The sequence below is a fragment of the Jaculus jaculus genome, chromosome 10, assembly GCF_020740685.1.
Source record: "Jaculus jaculus isolate mJacJac1 chromosome 10, mJacJac1.mat.Y.cur, whole genome shotgun sequence".
Lineage (NCBI taxonomy): Eukaryota > Metazoa > Chordata > Mammalia > Rodentia > Dipodidae > Jaculus > Jaculus jaculus.
In genome coordinates this window covers 61,462,852-61,483,363 of record NC_059111.1, presented here as the reverse complement: position 1 = coordinate 61,483,363, position 20,512 = coordinate 61,462,852, and the positions used below count along the sequence as shown (strand labels likewise).

Sequence of the window (20,512 nt, the reverse complement as noted above, 5' to 3'; positions counted from 1 at the left end):
GTTACTAGTCAGACAGATCCTGAGATGGCTGTCAGGGTCTGAGGGCCACAAGGAGTCCACAAGGACTGCCTCCTTCAACCATTGTCCCATTGTTCGTTCTTCCTCTTCTGTTTTTCGAGGTAGGGTCTCACTTTAGTCCAGACTGACCTGGAATTCACTATGTAGGGTGGCCTCAAACTCTCGGTAATCCTACCACTGCCTCCCAAGTGCTGGGATTAAAGGTGTGTGTCACCATGCCTGGCCCCATTATCCTTTCTATGTTGTTCTGTTCACTCTTTTCTGTCCTTACCTCAGCCTTTGAACAGATGCCTTATGTAGGGTAGGCTTGTGTGTAATACACCTCCATGAAACAAGAGACCAAGACATAGCAGACAGCCTGATCCAGACTTTTCAAATTATAGTTTCAAAATCTAAAGAGGGATCATTCCTTTGAAAATTTGGCTACCACTGTTTGTCAGCTACTTGTCAATTTCAAGGAGAACTGAAATGCGAGCCACAGAAACTTTTCTGTCTTTCTTTAAGAACAACTGTATATTCCAATCCCCAGCACTGATAAAAAATTATAACTACCAGCTCTTAACTGTTGGGGCTGAGAAGATGGCTCAAATGAAAGGTGCTTGTGAGAAGGAGGTTGTAAGAACCGACAAGGCAATGGTACCATGTTGCTAAGGAGATGATCAATGTTTATGGCCTTGACACCATGCTGAGATGAAACAATGCCTGCTCTAAGTGTTGAGCATAATGAACACTGTTTTCCTATGGAATTATTTCACCCTTACCCCCACTCACCTCAATTTTTACTTATTATGGCTTAATATTTACATTCCAAAGTTTTACTCTTTAGAGACACACTAATTGTAACTTAGCCACTGAATCATCTTCCCAACACTGTAACTGTAAACAAGTGCCCTTAGCCGCTGAATCATATTCCCAACACTGTAACTTTGTAAAATAACAACCAAACTTCAGGATGTCTCAGATTTTAATTCATAACAGGTTAAGCAACAAATATCTAGGACTAAAAAGAGAACAAAGATGAGACTAGTAGCTGCATAAACAACATTTAAGGAAGTCAGCATATGGACATTGGCAGTAAGGTTTCAGATCCACACAATGAAAGGCATAAATAAAACAATAGGACTTGACGTGGTTATCCAAAGAATTACCAGCACATGGCCTGGAAGATCAGATGCCAAGGGCTGCTCTGCCACTCAGAAGGGACAGAATAACAAAATGATGGAAAGTCAGGGCATTTTAACCATATGGGACACATTTTTCTTAAATAATTTCACAAAGCATATCTTAAGATTCTTGAATGTTCTTTTGTGTGTTTCTGTTAGGTTTCAACGAAAAATCAACATTTTTTTTACTAAAAGCTACATTGGTGAAAATGAGCATTAAATTTACACACTCTAATGTAATGATATCAGGTTTATTTATGGAGTATAGAATGTTCAGCAGTGGACTAGTGTAAAAATACTAGGCACTAATCAATTACATGGTAGAACCAAATCAATCCCATCATATTGTAAGGAAATGAAGCAACTTAATCTTCCTGACTTACTTAAAATGAAGTCTATAATAAGACAATGGAAGAAGTTTAAGTAATAAATGTTTAATCAAAGAACTTTACATATTATCAACAGCATTCATTTGGCCAAACATCTACACGTTTGTAGAATCCTACTGTATATAAAGTGGGAATGTATCAAGTATAGACTATGAAAGTGCAAATAACAAGTCAAGGTTAGATTAACTTTTTTACATTATAAAATTAACTTGTTTACAAAATAGGCTTCGCCAAACTTTATTACTGAGTTGTAAAGTCAATGACTGTCATTTTTAAAATATGTACCAAGAAAATACAAACTGGATAATGACCATTTTTCATGCTCAGGAGAGACCAGCACAGACACAAAGGACACTGCACAAGATGCAAGGACACCAGCACCAGCACAACTGGATCTGCACTCAGCACGTCTCTGCTCACTGCACTGTGCAGTGCCTCTGCTGATACAAACCCTTCCTAGTGGTCTAAAAGCTTGACTGTGTTTTAATATTTTAAATCCAAAATAAATTTGTAAAAAAAAATCCTTTAATGGACTATTTCAGTTTAAGATACAGTAATACACTGTAGAGAAAGTTAATATTTTCCCCACTAACTTTACCAGGAATTGATATCAATATTGCAATAACTGGAAGAATAAAAACACATGGGGATCTTTGATATCCACGGCATGGGAGTACTTCTAACACAGTTCATCCCAGGTGAGCTGGGGAATAATAAATACTCATTATATATATATATAGTGTCTTGGTCATATGAATTCAAAGTTGAATATTTTAAAAGTAGAGTTTGGAAAAAAAAGTAATCAAAACCCATAATCATGAATCGCATGGATATCCATATGAAATATAATCTTTTACCCAGCCTAGGACTTCCCTGTACAAATTCAAGACAGAAATTTCGGTGCCTGTAGATTTCTGGAAAGAATCTGGCAAAACACTAAAGGGAGTGTTGTATGTCTCTATTTTGCTTATGTTATGTTGCTAGTCTTCATAATATGTAAGTAAAACAGCCATTCCAACAGTTTACTCTAGTTTTAATTACAGACTGTACCACTGTATCTTAATTACAACTAAGACCAATATTTTCTTCACAGTAAGACACTGATAACTAGGAAGTTGGTTTTTTTCAATATTAAACAGCGATCACACAGCAAATGAGTATTGTGCATGAGAACAAATACATATCAGCATTTGCTATTTCGGCAAATAAACCGATTGAACATTTATTTGTTATATTTACTGTAAAGGCAAGGCCATGGGTGGCTTATGGAGGTCTTTGCAATTCATAGCATAGTTACTTCAGAAGAGACATTGAAATTTGAATTACTGACTTATTTAACTGGCAACTATCCATTTAGGTTAGGCAAAGGCACAATAACATGTTGCGTAGGATGTTTTATTGAATTTTTTAATAATTGTGGGATTTACTATAACTCATGAAAACTCCACTTTTTTCTATTTTATAAAACACCATTAAAAGTAATTGCACCCATTAGTAATTAGAATGCACTGTAAAATTGTGAAAACAAAGAACTATGATTGCACTTCCAATAAAGTGTCTGTTAAAATACAGCACCGCTGTTGCTAATCAACTGTATTTTAATATTAAAACAAACTGTTTTTAACAGCAGCATTAGGTTTAGTTAACTTAAGCTATAGGCTACCTTTATTTAAATGCAGTCTCCATGGCAACAAAAGCCCATTAAATTCTGGAACATCATTGCTACCTAGTGGCACCTTTTACTCCTGAAATCGCTGACACTGCCCTGGATGGAGCACATTGGGTGGGATGCTGCACGTCTAAATGCCTTGTTGGTCAGCGCACGAGTAAGTTTGGCACAAGTGAACTATAAATAAACATGAGAAGAAATCTTTGATTCCTGTGAGAATTGAAAGTAATGACACGGTGGCAGGTGCAGCACTCCAAAAAGCCTTGGTGCCTCACCCCACAACGCTCAGGCAAAAGGAGGAAGGAGGCTGTGGAAGAGCACAGAGATAGGGGACATACATGTTACCAGAACTGTCCAAACTGAACTTCTAAAATGAAGAAAACTTCGTTTTGAAAAGAGAAAAGCCAAGATTAGGGAGTCAAGCCATTGATTTAAGATTTCAATTTAAGTGTATCCAACTCTAGCTTTTATAAACAGTAGCACTGTATTGTTTTATAACGTAGACTACAACCTATTTATTTGTGTTTCTTTTACTCCTGCTCTTTTTGTCAGCAAAAGGGGATAATTAAATAGCTAATTTTGAAACATTAAAATGGACAATAAGGCTACTATTCAAGGGAACTCTTTTGTATTAAATTCTAAGATCATGGTTTATAACTGAGTTGGAATCAAGTGGATCAAAGTTGCTATAAAGCATATTCCACCTAGCATATGCCCTGAACCTGCAATGCATTTGGAGATCAAATGTGTGCAGTTCATACTAAATGTACTTGTTCCAGCCAGTCACTTGAGGTTTGAGGGGTTTGACTGGCAACGTCTGAACCATCCTCTCTGTTGGCTGCTTCACTGCTACTGTCTCCAGCTTGAGATGGTGCATCCCCAACCAGAGTATTTTCTTCTGAAGGATTTTCTTTTACCTGGGCTCCTTCCCCTTTGCAGACTCCAGCATCTTCACACACTGACTCTTCTGGTGGCACCAGTTCTACATCCCTCCCACCTTCTGGCCTGTCTTTGACACAGGGAAGCTGAGGATCTGCACTAATTTCTGTGGATGCTGGAGGAATCAGTGCGATGCTCTGAGGGTTCATATCATGAAACCATGCCATGATATTGCCAAGAAGGTTATCATTGATGCTGGAGTCCTGGCCAGCTGAGTCAGGGTCACTGGATGAGGGACAGAAATCACTTCTTGCCTCACTGAGAGGGTGAGAACCCAACGTGTCAGTTGAAAACGGGTCACTGTCTGCTCCTAGTCTCATGAGGCTGTCACCAAGTTCCAACAGCTCAGAGCTGCTCAGTGCGGCTCGAGGGCTATCTGTGCTCCTGGGGACAGACTCCAGCCTAGAAGGTAAAGAAGTGCCTATGGCTCCCAGGGCTGCTTCATTACTGAGGAAGTCTCTAGCTTCTTCATTGAGGGCCAGCCCAGACTCTTGTAGTGACAACTGTATTGCCAGAAGTATATTGGGATCATCTTCATCCAAGGAACTTAGAGCCTGTGGCAACAAAATAAAATGACCTTAACATTTTTTATTTATTTGCAAGGAGAGAGAGAGAGAGAGAGAGGGAGGGAGAGAGAGGGGGAGGAAGGGAGGGAGGGAAGGAGGGAGGGAGGAGAGTGCACACAAGAACATACGAATGAGAATTAATGAGCACATCAGGGCCTCTAGCTGCTGCAAATGAACTCCAGATGCATACACCACTTTGTATTTGGCTTTGCAAGGTGTGGTGGTTTGAATAGAATAGATGGCCCCCAATATATTCAGTTGTTTGTAGTTTGCATCTGCTGGCTACCTGGCTGGAGGCAATGTCACTGGGTGGATCTTAAGTTGTGGTGGTGGGTTTCAGATTTCAATCTAAAGATATGCAAAGTGTGCCTAGCAGGAGTTCCTGAAGTGTGCTGTGGATTTTGACCTTTAGTCTTGTACTTCTCTTTATCTGTTTGGGCCTGTGAAGGCAGGCCAGCTTCTTCTGCCACTATGGAACTTCCCCTGGATCTGTAAACTTCAATAATCCCTTCCTCCACATAACTGTGCCTGGTCTGGAAGTTTATCTCAGCGAACCTGAATCTGTCTGCTGCACATGGGTACTGAGGAATCAAACCTGGGTCATTTGGCTTTGTAGGCAAGTGCCTTAACTGTTGAGCCATCTCTCTAGCCCTAAAATTACCTCAAAACTTGACTAAAAAATAAATTTACTCAGTTAGATAGATGAGTCTTTGTCAGAACATTTTGATTTATATAAATCATTTTATATATTTAAATCTCATTTTAAATTCCTCCTTGTCTATGCTAGAGGGTGAAATACCCGAGATAAAGAGAACTATAGAAACCTTTTCTTATTGGGCTAGGGATATGGTAAAGTTACTGCTTAGCATGCTCAGGGCTTTTGAGTTCAATCATCAGTGCCACAGAGAAGAAAAAGAAAAAGGAAAACAGTAAAAGTAAAAGCAGGGAAATAACAGATACAATGAACAGAGAAAGACAAAACGTGTGGATAGCAAGGCTGCTCAGAAGGCTACCTAAAGCCAGGCGTGGTGGTGCACGTCTTTAATCCCAGCACTCAGAGGCAGAGGTAGGATTGCCGAGTGTTTGAGGCCACCCTGAGACTACATAGTGAATTCCAGGTCAGCCTGGGCTACAGTGAGAGCCTACCTCGACCCAGCCTCCCCACCCAAAAAAGAAAAAGGCTACCTGAAGAGAGTCCTGGTTCTCAGAGCGACTGGCAGGGGTGTAGTCACGTAGAGATGAGCTGTGCAGAACACTCATGGATGCAGAACTTACCACGGATGCACCAGGCCTGCGGCTGCTGCCACCCTCTGGTATATCTGAAAGCAAATGAATACCACAGTTTAATGACAAATTAGAAACCTTCCTTTTGCTGGACAGGTGGCTTAGCAGTTAAGGCACTTGCCTGAGAAGCCTCAGGACCCAGATTCTATTCTCCACTACCCATGTAGTAAAACAGATGCATAAGGTGGCTTTGTGTCTAGAGTTTGTTTACTGTGTCTGCAGGCCCATTCCCACCTGCTCTTTCCTTCAAAAAAAAAAAAAAAAAAAAAAAAAGCATACAGTATTAAAAACAAACAAACAAACAAACAAAAAAGAAAAAACTTTCGCTGGGCGTGGTGGCGCATGCCTTTAATCGCAGCACTTGGGAGGCAGAGGTAGGAGGATTGCTGTGAGTTTGAGGCCACCCTGAGACTCCATAGTGAATTCCAGGTCAGCTTGGGCTAGAGTGAGACCTTACCTCGAAAAACAAAAACAAAAACAAAACAAACAAAAGAACTTCCTTTTTCCACATGTTTTTTAAATCAGCAACTTCTCTTTCAGTGCTGGGTTTCTCAACATGTTTGTCTCACTGTAAGCATATCCTTAGATTTTTGCTTGTGTTTGATAGGGTTTTCTTCAGGAATGCAAGCACTACTCCCCATTACTCTTACATTTTGTAAGTAATAACCAATGAAAGTACTTTCATTTTCAGATTAAAAAATATTTTATTTATTTATTTGAGACAGAAAGAAGCAGGCAGGCAGATAGATAGGTAGTCAGACAGAGAGGGAGGATGAGAATGAGTATGGGTATGGGTGTGCCATGGCCTCTAGCCACTGCAAATGAATTCAAGACACATGTGCCAAGTTACGTGGGTACTGGGGAATTGAACCTGGGTCCTTTGGCTTTGCAGGCAAGCTCCTTAACCACTAAGCCATCTCTCTAGCCCTCAGATTTCTTAAAAATAAAGAATTTGGAAATTACAATAGCCTAAAGAAGAAATCTGTAGTCCAACTGATCCTGGCTTTATAGCATGGAGATTTTCTATGAGTAAACTAGCATTAGGGTTGGAGATTGTTTAACAGTTAAGGTGCTTGCCTGCAATGCTTAAGAAGCTGGGTTTCGGGCTGGAGAGATGGCTCAGCAGTTAAGGCACTTGCCTGCATAGCCTAAGGACCCAGGTTCAATTCCCCAGGACCCACATAAGCCAGATGCAAAGGTGGCACATGCATCTGGAGTTTGTTTGCAGTGGCTAGAGGCCCTGGCACACCCATTCACTCTCTCTCTCTCTTCTTCTTTCTCTCTCTCAAATAAAGAAATAAAATATTTAAAAAAAAAAAGAAGCTGGGTTTGATTCCTCAGTACTCATGTAATACCAGATGTATAAGGTGGTGCATGCATCTGGAGTTCATTTGCAGTGGTTGGAGGCCCTGGTGCGCTCATTCTGTCTTTCTTTTTTCTCTCTCAAATGAATAAATACATAATATATACGTGTGTGTGTGTGTGTGTGTGTGTGTGTGTGTGTATGTGTGTGTGTGTATGTATAAAGTCAAGTAATTAAAATAGTTCTCTGTCTTTAAGAATGTCTCTGGGGGGCTGGAGAGATGGCTTAGTGGTTAAGCGCTTGCCTGTGAAGCCTAAGGACCCCGGTTTGAGGCTCAATTCCCCAGGACCCACGTTAGCCAGATGTTTAAGGGGGCACACGTGTCTGAAGTTCATTTGCAGTGGCTAGAGGCCCTGGCAAGCCCATTCTCATTCTCTCTCTCTCTCTCTCTCTCTCTCTCTCTCTCTCTCTCTTGTTGCTTTCAAATAAATAAATAAATAAATAATAAACAACAATTAAAAAAAATGTCTTTAAGGGGGCCAGGTTGTGGTAGCGCATGCCTTTAATCCCAGCACTTTGGAAGCAGAGGTAGGAGGATCACTGTGAGCTCGAGGCCAGCCTGAGACTACATAATGAATTTCAGGTCAGCCTGGGCTACAGTCTTGAAACAACAACCCTGGCCCCAGCCCCCAAACAACAACAAAAAAAGGGAAGTCTCTAGGGAAATTAAGGCTTGGAGAAAAGTCTCAATACACTGTACTGAGTGCTCACAAGCATTACTTATTCTGATGTGCACAATGAGTGCATGGCATGGCACTGTTCCTTGCTGGAGAAGGTGTGTTGCTAGGGGCAAGCTCAGGTGTTACCATCTAGTTTCCTCCTTCCAGAACTCCACCCACTCTCCTGCTGCTTTCTGGCAGCTGCTGTGGCAAGAAGTGCTGTTCAGCCTCTGCTCTACCATCCCTTCCCTGCCCCGATGAAACTTCCCTAGAGACTATAAGCCCCAATAAACTTTCTTCCCATCAGCTACTTTTGAACAGGTATTTTGTCCCAGCAACATGCAGGTAACTAAAGCAGGTGGTATGTGCTTTGATTAAAGTTACCCAGCTGATGTCAAAGCAATGGCAGGTATCACAAACCCTACTGATTTCTTCCTTCTGTGGTAACAGAAGCACCTGCCCATTTACTGTGAACAAATTACACACTCAACAACATGACACCAGCTAGTTTAAAAATAAACGTGTGAGAACTAAGAAACTAAATGACCCTACCCTCAGGAACTCACCGAAAGTGCTTTCACTGGGTTCACTGGGGTCAGGAGGGTTACTGAGTAGGCTATGTACATCTCCTCGACGACGCTGCTGTCTGTGCCTCCTCCGATACTGAAATTCAGCATATTCCTGCATAAACCAAAGGTTATACAATACAGGAGAGCATGCAAAGTTTCAAAAATGCAAATAAAACAAAGAGCACATTTTTTCCCAGGGAGAAAAATGTGTGATTTTATACATATTTTATAAAATCGCCTGGTTTTGGTAAAGGAAGCTTGAAGTTTTGCCATGCCAAGGAAATGGAAAAGGCAAATAGTCATTACAAAGGCTAATACCTGGGAATACTTGCAAGCTCCAATGTAGATCCATGGTTCAAAGGACCCTGTCACTTAGCATTATAACTGACCCCACAGACAGTTTGCTAACAAGTTAGGATTTCCCTGGATGTCTAGTTGTGATATAAGTAAAGGGGACTGGGTGAGAAGGGAAGGAGGAGGAAAACAACAGAAAATCCAAAAGGTACACTTGCCAAGTTGTTGGTTTTGTGACTACTATATAGCACACTTATCACAAGTCAAATGACTAGATTAAAAGAAAAATGTTAGGTTAGCTTTAAAGTAAGATTTTACTGGGTTGCCTTTCCTCATTAGCCAATATGTGGTGTTATTTGCAGTACAGGAAATGGAAGGGTTTTTTATTTAACATGTAAAATGTAGATAGACTTAGTCAAGTGTCCATGAGTCTGTTTTACCTTTTTGACAACAGCTTAAGATAGGTTTGCTACTACCAAAGGATATAACCTGGGAATATCTGTTAGTATCTAGGTACAAATATATTTGCCTCAGTGACAAAAGAAATGAGAAGAGGAGGCCAGGGTATATGACAACATAAAAGGCCAATTTTGAAAATCCCTTTAATCCCAGCACTTGGGAGGCACAGGTAGGAGGATCTCTGAGAGTTTGAGGCCACCCTGAGACTACACAGTGAATTCCAGGACAGCTTGAGCTAGAGTGAGACCCTACCTTGAAAAACAAAAAACTAAAACAAATTATTATACAATCTTTTAGGGCTAAATACTAAGACCCTAAGGTTTATGATTATCCTAGTTGCTTCAGATTTTAAAAAAATATTTTATTTATTTGTTAGAGAGAAAGAATGAACACAGCAGGTTCTCTAGCCACTGCAAATGAACTCCAGGTGCATGTGCCACCATATGCATTTGGCTTACGTGGGTTCCAGGGAGTCGAACCTAGGTCCTTAGGCTTCACAGGAAAGCATTGTAACTGCTAAGCCACCTCTCCAGCCCTGCTTCAGAATTTTTAATATTCTAATATGGTGAAAGTACTGCAAATAAGTGACAAGAGGTTATATATTACAAAATTTTCATACCAAAACCACTTTGGGTAAAGTAAGTAAGTAAATAAGTATGTATGTATGTATCTGACTGTCTACCATCTACCAATCTTTTGACTTGAGGATTGAACCCACAGCCTTGTGCATGCTAGCTAGACAAGTGCTCTACTACTTGACTAAAGTCCCAGCCCACTCTATTTAAATTTATTTAAACTCTATCTACCTAAGTTTAGTTTCACACTCAGAATGAGGCAGGAGTCATCCAAACCATGTTACAATAAGACTCTTTAATCCTACCAGGACTCCTATGTGCTGTCATCATCTATTACAACTTTTCATTTTAGGGCTGGAGGGATGGTTTAGCAGTTAAGACATTTGCCTGCAAAGCCAAAGGACCCAGTTTCAATTCCCCAAGACCTACGTTAGCCAGATGCACAAGAGGGCGCACACATCTGGTGTTCGTTTGCAGTGGCTGGAGGCCCTGGTGTGTCCTTTCTCATTCTCTCTGTGTCAAATAAATAAATAAAAATATTAAAAAACATTTTATTTTAAAGATGAAAAATTGAGAAAGAAAATTTGCCAATATCTAATAAGTTACAGGATGAGAACTTGAATTCAGGCATCTCTCAGATTTAAGACTATGATCTTTCCAATGGGCTTTAGTGATTTTAGTGAAAAATATAAGTTCAACATAAGAGGCTGTGGCATTTGGAGCTCTAAAGATGCCTTAGCAGTTAAGGCACTTGGTTGCAAAGCCAAAGGACTCAGGTTTAATTCATCCAGGACCCATGTAAAGCTAGATGCACAAGTGCTGAAGGCCCTAGTGTGCCATTGTCTTTCTTGCAAATAAATAAATAAAAATAAAATATATTTTTTCAAAAAGATTGTGGCATTTGCTAATGGTGTCTTATTTCCATAATCTATATTAAGGAAAATAATAATTTTGGCAGTTCCTTGAAATAGTCCCACACATAAAGAATGTGAAAGTCTTGAAATGTATGTAATTCTTTTTAGATTTGTAGTAAAGTTTACATAAAGTTTTGGTTTGGCAACATGCCAAAGACTTTAAAGAGTGAATTATTTTTGCTAAATATTTCATATACTTGCTTTTTTGAGACAAAGTCTTGCTATGCAACCCAGGTTTACCTGGAACTTACTATGACGTCTGGGCTGGCCTTCAATTTGCAGTGATTTCCTTTCTGCTAGGATTACAGATGTGTACCACCATACCCAACATAAAAAATAAATTTAGCAACAGCCATATATATTTGCAAGCCCAAATGTTTTAGGATTCTTTTTTTGTTTCTTGTTTTCCTGAGGTAGGGTCTCATTCTAGCCCAGGCTGACCTGGTACTCAGTCTGCAGTGCCACGCTGGCCTGAAACAGCAGTCTTCCCTCCTCTGCCTTCTGAGTGTTGAGATTAAAGGTGTGCACCACCATGCCCAGCTTCTTTTGGGATTCTTAAAGTTACCGTCAGAATCAGAAGTTGCAAGATGATACATAAACAACTGTGAACTGACAAAGCCTCCCACCCACGAAGGGTCTCACTGTAGCCCAGACTGACCTGGAACTCACTATATGGCCCAGGTTGGCCTTGAATTCATAGCCATCCTCCTATCTCAGCCTCAGTGCTGAGATTAAAGGCATATGCCACCAACCCCAGCCTTTAACAAAAGTTTTATTTTTGCTAAATTGTGTTCACCCCTTGATGAATGAAGCTTACTTATTGTTTTGAGATGGAAAATCTCTACAATATCCCCCAAATTGTAATGATATTATAACACAAAAGTAATGAACCCAGGATCAGGTATAGTAAAAGTTTCTTAATTTGTTTTATAAACCTTTTTTCCACATATGGTCTCACTCTGGTCTAGGTTGACCTGGAACTTACTTTGTAGTGAGTGCTAGGGAGGACTAAAGGTGTGTGCCACCACATCCAGCATTGTTTTATAATTAAATTTTTTTTTAGCAGAGTTGGAGAGATTGCTCAGTGGTTAATGTTCTTGAATTGGAGGCCTAAAGACCCAGGTTCAATTCCCTAATACCCATGGAAGCCAGATGCACAAGTAGCATATGCATCTGCAGCTTGTTTACAGTGGCTGGAGGTCCTGGTATACCCATTCTCTCTCTCTCTCTCTCTCTCTCTCTCTCTCTCTCTCTCTCTCTCTCTAAATTAAAAAAATGAAAAACATTTATCAGCACATTATATTTTTTAGCAAATTTCAATGAACTTAAAATTTCCATATGTGGGGCTGGAGAGATGGCTTAGCAGTTGAGCACTTGCCTTTGAAGTCTAAGGACACCACAGTTCGAGGTTCAATTCCCCAGGATCCATGTTAACCAGATGCACAAGGATGCACATCTGGAGTTCGTGTGCAGTGGCTAGAAGCCTTGCACGCCCATTCTCTCTGTCTATAGCTCTCAAATAAATAAATAAAAATAAACAAAAAAATTTTTTTAAATTTCCATATGTGCTCTAGGCACAAACTGTTTTCTCATCACTACTTTCTGTATGTGTCTACCAATATAAAGGGCTTCAAGGGGATTGCAAGTATCCTTAGCTAAAAGAAGTCTCTGATTTAAACAAGCCACAGATCTGCTGAGAATAATTATTTTCACTGTCTTTGAGTTTCAGAAGACAAAGCTTTCATTGTGTGTCCTGACTCTTCACAAGAATTAAGTTCAAGGGTCATCAAACAACATGCTATTTTCTAAGATGCACAGGAGAGAGAAACGGAGAGAACTGCTAAACATTTGAAATCAGACAGTGACAGTGGCAATTTAAATCTGAGAAAATGGTCATGTCTTAATTTTTACTGGGACTTACTTTTATTTGCCACAGCTGCTATATATAGTGTTAACTGTTATAGAATTTCTATATTATAGAGTGGCATATCAATTATAACAGACAAGGAACCAAAAAGAGTGGAAAGTCTTAAGGGAAGCAAAAAGCAGGTAAGAAAAGCATTTTTGTCTGCAAGCTGTGAAGTTTTCCACTTCAGCAAATGATACAAATCAACTGTCTCAGGTTGTTGCAACAATTAAGAAAAAATAGTGTTAGGTTTCTGATATCTACAGACCACAAAAAAATTATAGCTACATATTTCTAATACATTGATAGCTCTTAACAAATTAGAAGATATTTTCCAAAAATTTATTCTTAAACTGTTCTAAATGCTACTTAGCAATTCAGAACACTAAAGGAGGGATGTATTTAACAAGATGATACTCTAATACAATAAGCAGTTTGGTAAGGCATTTTTGTCACAAGAGGAAGAGAAAGCAGGGCTGATAGTGTCGGCAGGACAGATGACGGTGCAAAGGCAGGCAAGGTTGCATGAAGAAAAAAAATACAAAAATAAGCAAAAACTCAGCAAAACAATTACCTCAGGTGATGCAAATCCTAAATATTCCCAATCCCATGTTCCACCAGCAAAGCTACAAAGAAATTAGACATACCATTTGATTTATTATCAATACTACAAAGTATACAATAACCCTTATCCTTTGAACATTACTTTTTTTTTTCTGCTTTTTTGAGGTAGGGTCTCACTCTAGCTCAGGCTGACCTAGAATTCACTATGTCGTCTCAGGGTGGCCTTGAACTCACAGTGATCCTCCTGCTTCTGCCTCCCGAATGCTGGTTTTACAGACGTGCACCACCATGCCTGGCTTTGAACACTACTTTTAATTCTTCTGTTTGTAAGTTCCAAACCAAAGTAGATTAACTATTAAATTTAATTACTTATATAATTTTTTAAATAAATTCTAAGTTGCTTTACATTTGTGTAAAATGATGAAAAAATTACCATGTGATAGCACTTTATGAAAGATATTTACTTATACATATTTCTGTAAAAATAAGGACAAAATATGTTTCAATTTATAGTGGCAGAAGTAGTATAAATATTTGAAATAAAACAACCCAAACAACTGTTCCTTATGGGGTGAATTTGGATAACTAATAGCAGATTTCTCATTTCTTTACAACTTTTCTTAACACAAACATACAAATATGACCATAACATGCTGGCAATGTTCCCAGATTCTAAATCCTGAGATGTTTATGACTACCATTATCATATTACTACATATACTTCACTTGAAATGAAACATTAGGATACTGTGAATTATGTGTTCACCTGAAATGAGAAGTTAACCTAGCCTGTCTTTAGGAGCTGCCCAATGGTAGACAAGCAAGCTAACAAAAACATTTAGAAAAAGAAACAGTACTGAGGAAAAAAATATAATCAAGACAAGTTAGCCTATTTTGATCTCCTGCCTATATTTTAAGCAGTCCCAGCACATCCAGCTCAAGCTAGAGTGGTTTCTACAGGGCATACATTCTTACCTGCGCCTAGGAGCTTCTGGTGAGTCAGCAGGTGCAACTCCACGAGCCACTGATGCCAGAAATTCCTGCCTTTTCTGCTGCACAAGGCATGCTGCCTTGATAATCTTATGGCGGGGTGTGCGGAGGTAAGGCCTATTGACTTTTTGGGCAAGATCTTCAGTGACCATTTCTAGGTCTGTCTATAGTAAGAGGAGGGGGGAAACTCCATCAAAAACTAAAAAGGAGTTACAATTCAAATAGGATAGTAAATAGAGCCATCTATCTAGTTTCTCAGTGAAGTCTAACTCTTTGAAAGTCAGAAGTTAATCCAAAATTTGAAATGCTTTTCTATTTAACATGTTTTCTGTTTTGTACATTTTTCCAGGTTACAAAAGGGTAATAGCAGAAGTCAGTTTAAGTTCAGGAAAATAGCACTCATTTGATAGGTACTTTCAGGAAAGTGGTTAGTTGGTATAGAATGCCATGTAGCTGAGTATGTGTGGTCTACAAGAACTTGTAATTTGTCTATGTGGAAAACACCCAGTATATTTCAGGACATTGTATAAGCCAAGGCGTGGGTGCCATGATGCAGATTACATGTGGTGCTGGTGCTGAAGATCTGAAGCAAGGCAGATTATACTCATATGTGGTTAGCTCTAGAAAGCTTTGTAGAGAATATAAGAAATTAGTAGATGGCAGTTTAAAAGTATGAAATGAAAACCAAAAGAGGAGAAAACTTGGGTGGTTTAAAAAGAAGAGGGATATACAGTGGGGTTGGTGAGCTACTGAGATGCTGGCTGGTTTAGGGGTTTTTGTTATTAAATATTCTAAGTTTCTGAGTTGTACTTTTGAAATATACAGGTAAAGATTAACTTTCTAATCTAGTATGTAATGTGGTTTTTTTCATCTCTATAGATAAAACCCCTATCACATAATCAGAAGCAGGCCAGATTTCTACCTCTACCAGTTTAAAGTAAAAGAAATGCTGTAGGAAATGGTGGCACAGCTTAGAGCTCATTTAAATCTGAAGTGACAAATTTAAACAGCAAGTAAATTGTAGTATATTAAAGGTAATTTTTCCTTTATTAAAAAACATTTAAAAAATAAAAACAAAATTGTTTTACTATTCACACTCAAACTAGTCAAAATGTAGTTAAGCAGTTGAACAGGAGAAAAGTTGTTTTCTTAAAATTTGCTACCATTTTAAATATAATTTAAAAAGGATCTTACTTGCATTAGTTCAAAAATTTCTTTCTTTGTGCTTTTAGGTTCTAAGAAAAATCCATATGGGTAAGAACACTTGAGAATACGCCGAGTTTTTAAGAGCACATGAACTGCATCTTCAATGAAAGTGGTATCTGGACAGCCTCCTTCAGCTATAAAGTAATTGAGGCATAGTAAATTTTTTGCAAGTATTTTATTGTAAAATTTATTCTATTATAAAGCCAAACAATTAGGTTTTCTTTAAAAAAAGTTCTGAAGAGCCTGAAATAGCTGCATGATAATATGCATTTGAACTATATTAGAAGTCTACATAAACACTACATGTGTGACATGTATGTGTTTCTAAGCAAAGCCTAAGCGCCTGCGGCCCAGAAGACATGAAGGCATATATATATTCTTCCTGAATTCCATTCTTGCTATACTGGTAAAGAATCTGGTTTTGGGTCAACCCAAAAGTGCATGCTTTAGAAAATTGTCAGATAATCTCTACAGAAACTTTGCTGAAGAATTTGAACAAATATCTTTGCTAAATTGCTTGCTTGCTATAAAAAAGTAATTATGATGATGCCTCAACATTATAAGGGGAAATAAGCTACATTCTGAGGAACAACTGAATAACTAGTATATAATGCTAGCATACTAAAAACTTTATAGAAAAACATGAAGTTAGGAAGAGTGAGGAGGAGGGGAGAAGAAACTGCCTTAATAAAATAAGGCAAAGGTATCATTATAACATTTTAGCTTTTTTGTTTGTTTGTTTTCTGACCTGGAATTCATTATGTAATCTCAGGGTGGCCTAGAACTCATAGCAATACTACTACCTCTGTCTCCCAAATGCTGGGATTAAAAGCATGCAACACCATACCCAGCTTCAGGTTTTTTTTTAACTGCAAATTAACAGATATTAAACTATATAGAATCCAAGTTATAAGCATTGTGTAAAATCAGAAGCAGCATACCTTTAGGAAGACACTGCACATAAACAGAACAAACTGATGTACAGAACACTCTAATATTTCTGTGTACTCTAAGTCCCTAGTGTAGGCATCTGAACCAGGATGTAAAAATCCAAACAAGCTGGGTATGGTGGAGGATGCCTTTAATCCCAGCATTCAAGAGAACTCATAACTACTGCTATGAGTTTGAGGCCAGCATGGAACTACACAGTGAGTTCCAGGTCAGCCTGAGCTACAGTGAGACCCTACCTCAAACAAACAACCCACCCTAAATGAACCACCTTTCCTCCTTGCTCATTATAATATGTGAAGTTAGTTGTTTCTTACTTTCCAATTGCTGTATCCTTTACTTCATTTTTTTCTATTTTACATCCTGGATCCTCCAAGATGTTAAAAAAAGCAGTAATTTTTCTGCAAATATTGAATGTTTACTATATGGTCAGGCATAGTTATAAGCATGAAATACATTAGTGATAAAACAGACCAAAATCCTGTTGAAAAGCTATTCACGTTGTAAGACCGCTTTTCTATCAGTTTCACTGTGGACATTACTCTCAAGTTAATACTGGTCAAGTAATGCCATTAATAATACCAACAAACTAGTAACAAGGAGACCAGGTTCTTCTTCTTTTTTTTTTTTTTGTTTTTGAGGTAGGGTCTCGCTGTAGCCTAGGCTCACCTGAAATTCACTATGTAGTCTCAGGGTGGCCTCGAACTCATACTCCTACTTCTATCTCGTAAGTGTTGGGAGTAAAGGCGTGAGCCATCATGCCCAGATGAGACCAGGTTTTTAATGATAGTGGACTAAAAGTGTGTGCCACCATGCCTGGCCTAGGATATTTTTAAAAATAACTTTCAATTTGGGACTCATAAGTTAGACTATCTCATGGCTTTTGTTTTTGACCTCCATGTCATTTGTCAACAAAAAGGTTCATTCCCAAGTGGTTTCTGACTTCCATTGTGCTCTACAAGAATCTTTGGGTCCTTGACAATGTGGCATGTGTATCTTGCTCTCTGTCACAAGGTCTAGGTGCATCCACCTGTGCATATAGGAGAGCATCCACAGTGACACAGAAGGAGCAAATCAATGATGAGGTTTTGTCTGCTAAAAGCATAGTCTATAGGATAAGCAAGTTAGGTGACTAACAAAATCTCCAGCCATAGATCTCTTAAGACTTAGCTACTTTTAGGGCTTAAGAGCATTCAAAACAGTACCAGGAGGGGCTAAAGGATGTAATGCATTCTGTTAGGGGCCTACCCTTCTACCAGTGAACTGACTCAGCAAAGAGTATTTAAGAGTAATTATCACACATACCACATAGAACTTACTTTCTTTGAGAGCTCTACTTAATTGTTCCATCTTTTCTTTGGCTGTTTTAAGAAGGCGTTGTTCTAACTAAAAGAACAGAAATAAATAATTTAAACCATCTTCTTTATTCATAATAGTGTAGCTTAGTTCATATGAAATGATTTGGGACATACCTGATAACTATGCTCATGGTTTTTAAATCTTGTGTAATAGTGCATAAATCTGTCAAGTTCCTGAAATCGTTTGTGTTTTTTCTCAGCCTAGGAAGCAAACATTTATAATAAGTAACTTATAAAAATAGTAATTAATTAGTTTCTGGGTGGATTAAAGGTCTTATTAGTAATAGGTATTAATGAATACAGGTATTTTGTTGTGAATATAATATGTTGAAAATATAATAGTCACTACATTTGAAAGGTTCCTGGAACAAAGTCTTCCATTTGTACTCTCAACACCAAACTCTCAACTCTATACCATCTATGTTTTATTGCTGGCTTGTTACTGTGGACTGATCTGTGACCCCTTGGAATTCACCCTGAAGTCCTAGCCCACCATATGACTTGCATTTGGACATAGAACCTGTGGAGAGGTGGGTAGACTTAAGTTGTCATTACCATTAGATCTAGCCTGATAAAGCTTCCTATAAAAGAGGAGGAAGGGATACCTAGCTCCTGCTTCTGTTTTCTGAAAAGTTCATCATGACACAGGCCATAAGGTGGCTGGCTGGCTGTAAACCAAGATGAGAACCCTCACCAAGAACCAGTTAGCTCAAACCTGGGTCTTAGAATTCACAACCTCCTCACAACTGACAGTGAGAAACACACTTCTGTTGAAGCCATCCAGTCTATGGTACCTGAGTAAACTAAGACACTAAACTCTATGCTATAATATAGTATTATTATATTGTCAATATCATGCTATTTTAGTCTTTACAGAGGCTGGCAGGAACTAAACTCTTCACGTCTTCATCAAAATAAAAAAGGAGGGCTTGAGAGATGGCTTAGCAGTTACAATTTTTGCCTGCAAAGCCAAAGGTCCCAGGTTTGATTTCCTAGGACCTATGTAAGCCAGATGCACAAGGTGGCACCTGCATCTGGAGTTCATCTGCAGTGGCCGGAGGCCCTGGCATGCCCAGTCACTCTTTCTCTCAAATAAACAAATAAATAAATGGAAATAAAAAAAACTGTTAAAAAGGAGCAGTAGAAATTCCTTTCAAAAAAGAAAATAGACGGGCTGGAGAGATGGCTTAGCGGTTAAGCGCTTGCCTGTGAAGCCTAAGGACCCCGGTTCGAGGCTCGGTTCCCCAGGTCCCACGTTAGCCAGATGCACAAGGGGGTGCACGCGTCTGGAGTTCGTTTGCAGAGGCTGGAAGCCCTGGCATGCCCATTCTCTCTCTCTCCCTCTATCTGTCTTTCTCTCTGTGTCTGTCGCTCTCAACTAAATAAATAAATAAATAATTTTAAAGAAAATAAAAAAAAAAAGAAAATAGACATTAAAAAAAAGGAAACATTTGAAAAAAAACCCCAAGTCTTAGAGTTATTTTGTTTAAAAGCTATTGCACAGCATAATCAATGTGATGCCTCATTAAGATGAAGACAAGAAGAAATGCAAAATCTTTCCAATGGTATTCTGGCATAGACAATGGTCTTGGTTAAGCAGTTGTTACCTCCACAGTCATTTCTTTGGATTGCTCCTCTACATGCTGAATGACTTCATAGCGAGTACATCTGTAATAACCTCCAGTGGAAGAACTATGCTTTTTCCATTCTTCTAGACAAATCCAGCAAAAGTCATACTTGCACTTAAAAGAAAACATATGCAAATATTTCCATAGATTAATATGCAAATGATGTCCTTTTGTTCAGTTAAACAATTTATAATGATTAAATATCCTGTGCTATGTGACCAAGAACAAATATTCTCAAAGGCATGTTTCTTTTACATATCTTATCTGCATTGTAGAAAGATGTGAAGGACAGTTTAAAATTATTTCCCATAATGATAAACTAAAATAAAAATTGTATTATGATATAATCATAAGGATTGGCAAAAAAAATCAATAGGGCATTCTTCCCAAGAATTAAAAAAGCCGGACAAATACTTTTTTTCCCCCCTCCCCTAAAGGCAGGGTCTCTCTCTAGCTCCGACTTACCTGGAACTCTCACTCTATCCCAGGCTGGCCTTAAACGAACAGTGATCCTCCTACCTCTGCCTCCTGAGTGCTGGGATTAAAGGTGTGTGCCACCATGCCTGGATTCATTTTTTAAGAGTGTAATAATCTGACCTTGGTCTATAAAGTTCTACCAGTAAAAATGAAAAACTTCTGGCACCTGACAAATTGAAACTGGAAGTTTAAAAACTAAGTACAACAGCTAACAAAACCTACCTTCTATTTTAATAAAACTTAACTTACTTATCATACCATAACAGACAATGCTAAAATTCCAGTACGAAAATTCATCCTTTTCTTTTATGCTTATGGATTCTGAGTCAGAAAAGACCTTTCCATCCCTAGTCTATATTATTATTATTATTATTATTATTATTATTATTATTATTATTATTATTTTGAGGTAGGGTCTTGCTCTCTAGCCCAGGCTGACCTGGAATTCACTTTGTAGTCTCAGGGTGGCCTCAAACTCACAGCGATCACTACCTCTGCCTCCTGAGTGCTAGGATTAAAGGCATGTGCCACCATGCCCAGACTTTTTTCTGGTGGTGGTGGTGGGGGGGATTTA

General features: G+C 38.7%; 1 protein-coding gene across 4 annotated transcripts in view; it reads right to left on the bottom strand.

The window, feature by feature from the left end:
- Positions 1-964: 964 nt before the first annotated feature.
- The window catches only part of Ankib1 (ankyrin repeat and IBR domain containing 1), a 190,980-nt gene continuing 171,432 nt past the window's right edge, over positions 965-20,512 (bottom strand). For 3 of the 4 annotated variants that reach the window (XM_045160276.1, XM_045160277.1, XM_045160279.1), the window contains 9 exons: positions 19,441-19,575; positions 17,948-18,034; positions 17,795-17,861; positions 15,516-15,661; positions 14,307-14,485; positions 13,342-13,393; positions 8,617-8,731; positions 5,930-6,063; positions 965-4,732 (listed from right to left, as the gene is read on the bottom strand). In XM_045160276.1, coding sequence (XP_045016211.1) covers positions 3,995-4,732; positions 5,930-6,063; positions 8,617-8,731; positions 13,342-13,393; positions 14,307-14,485; positions 15,516-15,661; positions 17,795-17,861; positions 17,948-18,034; positions 19,441-19,575 — 1,653 coding nt within the window. In that variant the 3' untranslated portion in view covers positions 965-3,994. The remainder of the gene's footprint in view (positions 4,733-5,929; positions 6,064-8,616; positions 8,732-13,341; positions 13,394-14,306; positions 14,486-15,515; positions 15,662-17,794; positions 17,862-17,947; positions 18,035-19,440; positions 19,576-20,512) is intronic. The other variant, XM_045160278.1, reaches the window with a different exon arrangement.